The 7,041-nt window shown below is 43.7% G+C and overlaps 1 protein-coding gene across 1 annotated transcript in view; it reads right to left on the bottom strand.

Moving 5' to 3' along the window:
- Window positions 1-544: 544 nt before the first annotated feature.
- Window positions 545-7,041, bottom strand: part of BMPER (BMP binding endothelial regulator) — a 292,909-nt gene continuing 286,412 nt past the window's right edge. Inside the window, exon 19 of the mRNA XM_060195832.1 lies at window positions 545-1,063. Coding sequence (XP_060051815.1) covers window positions 882-1,063 — 182 coding nt within the window. The 3' untranslated portion in view covers window positions 545-881. The remainder of the gene's footprint in view (window positions 1,064-7,041) is intronic.

Below are 7,041 nucleotides of genomic sequence, written 5' to 3'. Positions count from 1 at the left end.
GCTTAGATAGATCCACTGTCTTTGTTCATCTTAAGCTGAGATTCACAGCAATGAATTGCTTCTTTATAGGATGCAGAGCTGTTTCTCCAAATATCACTCACGCTCAATGAAATTAACATGTCGGCCAGATGCAGCTGAACCTCTGTGTGTGACGTGCGTGGGCAATCCATCACACACACATACGTAATTAGGAAACTTAAGGAATATCCAATGAGGGCAAGAAATCCCTTGACTATTTGGCTATGCTCTGGTGATGAATATGTACTAGTCGGCAACTAGCCCATACATCTCAGAAATAATATCAGACCATGGCTCTGAAGCCTGTCCTTTGCTTTTGTACGCATCATTAGAACCTTTCACCAGTCACCAGCCGTCTCTCTTAGGCACACATTTCTTTGCTTGGAACCATGAAATGCCCTTAGATAAATTTGCCTTCTCCAAAGAAACACATTTCCCACTGATTCAAAGCTAAAATCAATGCAGGCAGGCAATACAGGGTTTCTGAGGGCGTTTCCTTTCACCTGACCCAGGTATGTGCTGCTGAGGCCGTCTGACAGGTCTGCATCCTGCCTTATTAAATTAAAGACACTTGGTTTATTTATACAATGTAGTCAATGACTTACACATTAGGAGCCTAGAAACGATACATGTCTTATAGCAAAAAATATACATATAATAATCCACCTGTCGTTTATATAAATGATGAAATGTTTCTGAATATATCTATATTTCTCTATATGTACACATATATACTCTGTGTGTGTGTGTGTGTGTGTGTATGTTTTCAGAATCAGCACACAAATACTAGAAGTCCTTCATTGGCTCTTCTACTTCAGTGTCAAGGACACCAAGTTTCAAAGTCTTACGCACTGGAACAAAGGTCACCGCTGAGGACAAAGCACTGGCTTGATACACCTTCCCTTGTGAAGAACCAAGTTTGCTGGGCAGTGGCAACCGGCAACACACGGCTTGTTGCAGGGACCGATCTCATTCCAGTTGTCACAAGTCTTGGCACATCCCGGACCACAGGTGTCATACACGGCGCCATGCTTACATTGGGTGGCTGAAAACAGAAGGTCAGAGTGAGATGAGGAGAAATGCTGATGAATTAATCCCCCGCCTATTGCCAGCTGCCATTTTTGAAGGCTCATGTCCTGCATAGTTTTTTCTTTTCACAGCATAAATTCACATTTGCATTTTAACCAAAGAATAGCAAACACCCAACATTCTCAAAACACTCTTAGGAATTATAGGCATTTGGGTTAAAAAAAGAAAAACAAGATCAAAGCTCTCATAGTTGGGCCACTGAAATTCAAATTCAAAGAAAAAGAAAGAGCTTTTTATTCCCAGATAAGGCAAACGATAACATTACCAAAGCTACAGGAAAATCAATAAGGTTATTGAATTATTGAAAATGTTATAAAGAATTAGCTTCAAATAGACCTGCTAGCTATTGAGCTGTGATGAATAGGAATATTTTGTGCAACCCCATAAATATTAAAATGTACAGAGTTGCACACAAAGAAAAAAACTGCCCCCCCAAAATTGGAAATATGTGGTATGCTTTCATCATAATGGTCTGTCCCAAGTCAACCAATTCAAGGCAAGTTAGAGCAAGAAAGGGCAGGGCAAAATGGAGCAGTGGGGGAGAAGGAAGTGATGAATTGCTTAGGCCAAGCAATATAAAAATAACGACACAGTCATACTCTAACTCGTTCATTATCTTAGCTAACATAAAACTAAAAAGGTCTTGACAATATTCTGAGAATTTCTGCAAATCCATTAATAGATTTGTTAGAAAAAAATCAATATTCTCGAAATTCTGGGGCAACAACTTTTTTCAGTTAAGTTACTTCTAGTGATAGTTAAAGAGATCATCCTTATTCTCCTGAATAAGAATATTGGCTCACTTAGGAATATAGGAGAGGAAGGGCAGGCAGGTGGTGTGCCCAGCTGAGCGCACAGGCTACAGCGCACAAGGACCTGGCTGGAGGCCCTGGTCCCCACCTGCAGGGGGAAGCTTCATGAGTGGTGAAGCAGGGCTACAGGGGGAAAGCTTCATGAGTGGTGAAGCAGGGCTGCAGGTGCCTCTCTGTCTCTCTCCCTCTCTATCCCCCCTTTCCCTCTCAGTTTCTGGCTGTCTCTACCCAATAAATAAAATAAAAAATTAAAAACTTAAAGGAATATAGAAGAGGAATTCTCCCAGGGCACCAGCCATAATTTGAAATTGCTCCAAACAAAAGTATCAACAAAAGATCATTGTTGGATTCAAACTTCTATTGCAGTTTAAGTAATTTGCAGAATCATTTAATTGTAAAACTGAAAAGACAGAATCAATTTTCAAGCAAGGGGATCTAGGTTTATGTCTGTTCAATGATATATTTAGACTCGACTGCTGAACACCCATGTTTGATCATAGTTCATGAGCAATAAGTTAGTAAAAACTGGAAAAGAAAACTCCATAAGAACTTCCTTGAACACCTATTGTCCAGTTAACAATAGAGGAGAAAAGAGGTGTGCAGAGAGCCACTCCCGCTAATGACTTCTTTAACACTGCTACTCAGAGACAGTCTCTGAGGGCAGACTTTTCACCCCCGTGTCTTCTGGCACCTGGAACATGTTGGGTCTGGAAGTTTAAATGAACGAGCTGGGAAACACAGGATCACAGCAGAATGTATTGGGTTTTCTAGATTCACTCCCCTTCCTACCTTGTGCCCCAGTAGACGCTATGCTTTGGGCTGCGTGTGGCACTCCATTTTGAACAGGGTACTTACAGGGGCTTGGAGGAAAGGAGAAAAGGGAGGGCCAGTGTTTCTTCCCTACTCCTCTGAGGTCACAGCGGCTGTTACATCCCTCCAGTGAAAGCCAGCAGGCAGCCTCGGACTACCCTTGTCCATAGATCTTCCTCTGTACCCAGATTCTGACAGCCAACCTCTCCCTGGGATATTTATTTATTTATTTATTTATTGCCCCCAGGATTATTGCTGGGGCTCAGTGAATCCACTGCTCCTGGAGGCTATTTTTTTTCCCCTTTTGTTACCCTTGTTGTAGTTATTATTGTTGCTGTTATTGTATAATAGCATTGTTGTTGGATAGGAGAGAAATTGAGAGAGGCGAGAAGACAGAGACGGGGAGAGAAAGATAGACACCTGCAGACTGCTTTACCGCCTGTGAAGCGACCCCCCTGCAGGTGGGGAGCCAGGGTTCTAACCTGAATCCTTAACCCAGGTCCTTGTACTCCTGCCATGTGTGCTTAGCCCACTGTGCTACTGCCCGGCCCCCTCCCATGGATCTTTAATCATAAGGGAATCCAAACTATTCTGTCCAAAGCTAAAGTATGATATATATTTTTTAATTTTTAATATTTTTATAAAATAAAAATATTGACAAGACCATAGGATCAGAGGACTACAGTTCCACACAATTCCCAGCCTCAGAGTTTCATGTGTTAAAAAGGATTTAGTCTGTTTTCAGTTCCTAGAACAGGTCTCTCAAGCCACTGGGCGCACTTCAGTGATGAGTGTCTTCTGCATGCTGATGGTGGATGGAGGTCTCCTGATAGCTTCAAGGCAGGCCTCCTCTCCAGAAAGACCAAGACTAGGACTTTCAGGCTCAAACCCAGGTCCTCATACTGTGGCTTTAGTAAGTTATTTTTAAATTTTATCTAATTTTTTATATTTATTTATTTTCCCTTTTTGTTGCCCTTGTTGTTTTAATGCTGTCATGGTTATTGATGTCATTGTTGTTGGGTAGGACAGACAGAAATGGAGAGAGGAAGGGAAGACAGAGAGGGGGAGAGAAAGACAGACACCTGCAGACCTGCTCCACCGCCTGTGAAGCGACTCCCCTGCAGGTGGGGAGCCAGGGGCTCAAACTGGGATCCTTACACTGGTCCTTGCTCTTAACCTGCTGCACTACCGCCCGACTCCCTATTAAGTTATTTTTAATGCTTATTTATTATTGGACAGATACAGGAAGAAACTGAGAGGGGAGCAGGAGCTAGAGAGGGAAAGAGACAGACAGACAGCTGCAGCCTTGCTTTACCACTGGTGAAACTCTCCCCCTGCAGGTGTGTGTGTGGTGTGCGAGACCAGGGGCTTGGACCTGGGTCCTTGTACACTGCACTGTGAATGTTTATCTAGGTGTTTCATCACCTAGCCCCAACTTGATCAACTTATTTCAACTTGTCATCATGTATCTCTTAGGCTATTAGGAATCTTCTGTGGTCAAGTCAATCCTGAAGACCTGTACTCTGTCCTGACCTGGTGCTATTATTGGCATGGATTTCAGCCCCATGGATCCCACCTCCTGACTCAGACTCATCTTCTGCATGGCGTGTCCTTTTACTGCGGATACTCAGAGCACCTAGGGGGGTCCACTCCCATGTCACAGCCAGAAACTATGATTGTTTTCTTCACTGCTCTTTCTCTCCAGTTGAATCCTAGCCACCAGAGGGGGTGGGGAGGAGCCGTTTAGTTCACTTTCTGTCTGCAGCAGTGTGGTGTTTGATGTGAAGTAAGTCCTCTGAGAACTGTTGGTGGCTGACTGCATAGTTAGCAGGGCTACGTGGGGGGGATCAACTTATCTCTTCTTTGAAATCTTTCAGTTATGCTTCTTGGATAATCTTTGGACTTTTCACTGACCCATTCTAAGTTCCCTTCTTCCCCTCTATTCACTGACTGACAAAACATCCTTTGGAACACATGCGTACTAACTTAGGAACATTCTTTGTGAAGAGCATATAGACACAGTGACCGCACCAGGTGCTATGTTCTCTAAGAACCAGGTGTTATGTCTCAGTGATGTTAAGAATGGTAGTTAGAATCACAAGGGCAAGTTGCTGAGTCCCATCCCAAACCAATTCAATTAGAAATCTCTTCAATTCAGTAACTTACAAGTTTTTTTTTTATTTCTTTATTTTTTTTATTACCAGAGCACTGCGTGGTTCTTGTTTATGGGGGTAGCCTAAGAATAAATTGGAGACTGCTGGTGCCTCAGGCATGAAAGTCTTCTGCATAAGTCCGTTTCTTTCCCTGGCCTAAGTCAGTAACTTTTTAAAAATTTTTATTTATAAAGTAGAAACACTGACAAGACCATAGGATAAGAGGGGTACAATTCCAACCAATTCCCATCCCCAGAACTCCATATCCCATCCCCTCCCCTGATAGCTTTCCTATTCTTTATCCCTCTGGGAGTATGGACCCAGGGTCATTGTGGGATGCAGAAGGTGGAAGGTCTGGCTTTTATAATTGCTTCCCCGCTGAACATGGGCATTGACTGGTGGATCCATACTCCCAGCCTGTCTCTCTCTTTCCCTAGTGGGGTGAGGCTCTGGGGAATCAGAGCTCCAGGACACATTGGTGAGGTCGTCTGCTCAGGGAAGTCTGGCTGGCATCATGCTTGCTTACAGTCAACAATATTTATACACTTTTCCCATATTGGGAGCTACTGTCTTCCCTGATCCAGCTTTCTAGCCTTTTTCCAGCCATGACATCATCTCCCCAGACAATAACTTGGATGTCAGGCTGCATATTGGATGACAGGCTCAGGAAAAAAAAATGAGTAAAGTCATGGGTCCTTCAGAATATACCTAAAATTCTGTAATTTTTAACCTCCCCCAGCACAGATTATTTTCATGATTGAGAACTGGCCTCATATTCACCTGCCAGTCATTACACAGACTCACATCTTTTTTTTTTAAGCAAATAAGAGTACAACTAATATTTTAAAAGTAGACATAAACATAGGATGGAAGTTTCTACCTGTTTCTAGTGCTGAGAGCACCTCCCTGGGCCCAGAGCCCCTGATCCTTGCCTACTGAGACATCAAAGTCATCTGCTAGTGTGACCTGACTCATTTCCTTACTCTTTCATCTCCTCAAAGCCTGTCCGTCACTTATCATTCCCATGTTTCTGACCCATATGTGTTGTATGCTTCACATTGGTTTGGTCTTGCTCCCCCACCAGGAGAATTGGTTTGGCCCTTGCTAGTTTGGCGCCTCTCTTTCTCCCCGCCCCCTAGGCTAAGTAGTTCGGGAGTTGTTGGCGCGGCCAGGGGAGAAGAAGGATGCAGGACAGATCAGTGTGGTGATTAGTTTAAGGGTCTCGCTCTGCCGCCAGAGCAGAAAGACAGGAGAGCACATGTTTGCCCGCTCGTGAATAAAGCCTCTCTGCCCAGCCCTGTGTCTCTGGTCATCCCTGTCTACCACTGCGAAGCTAGCCCGGCCTGCTGGAGCGAATTTTAACAACACATATGCTCCAGAAACTTGCTGTGTGATTTGTCTTTCTCACAGAGAATATTAACTTTCTCTCTCTCTCTCTTTCTCTCTCCCGGCTCCAGTCTCTAAATATTAGATAGAATTCCAGATCAACATGAATCTTTAATTGAAAAAACAACAATTTATCTATGACTTTGTGAGAAACGATAATCCTTTCATTCAAAGGATGACTCTAGGAGCTAGTCCTGCCTGGGTGCCTGCTGGGAGTCACACCTTTTGGGACGAACATCCCCACCTGCTGCTTCTATCTCAGGCTCTCAGCTGGTGAGGAGTCCCAGAGAGCCCCCCGAGACAGAGCTAGCTCCCTCCATGAGAGGAGATGAGAGGTCAAAGAAAACAAAAGTGGAGGGGGCCAGGCAGAGGGTCAGGGACATGCAGTGCCACCTCCCTGACCTTGGAAGAGAAGAGTTCTCCCAAGGGCTCCGCCTATATGACAGTTTCTGTCATATGAGGAATAAAAACTCGCGAGACTTCCTGCCAGGTATGTGCCATCCTGCTGGGTTCTCAGTGGGTCTGGACACCCTTCTGAGCAAAAAAAAAAAAAAAAAAAACATCAAGGACCTTACTATTCATGACTCACATCCTGTCCCTCTTTCCTTCAGTGGATCACCCGTTTCTAATAAGTTGCTTCTTCTTGCTATCCTGCAAATTTCAAAAAGTATCTTATAATCATTTTATCCTTTTTCTCTGGAACTAACACTGTCTTTCTGGTCTGTAATTTCACTGGAATTGCTTAACAATACTTTTTTTTTCTAGTAAAAACT

This window comes from Erinaceus europaeus, chromosome 8 (genome assembly GCF_950295315.1).
Source record: "Erinaceus europaeus chromosome 8, mEriEur2.1, whole genome shotgun sequence".
Classification (NCBI taxonomy): domain Eukaryota; kingdom Metazoa; phylum Chordata; class Mammalia; order Eulipotyphla; family Erinaceidae; genus Erinaceus; species Erinaceus europaeus.
The sequence above is the reverse complement of the archived record's forward strand: the minus strand, read 5'-3'. Positions and strand labels throughout refer to the sequence as shown.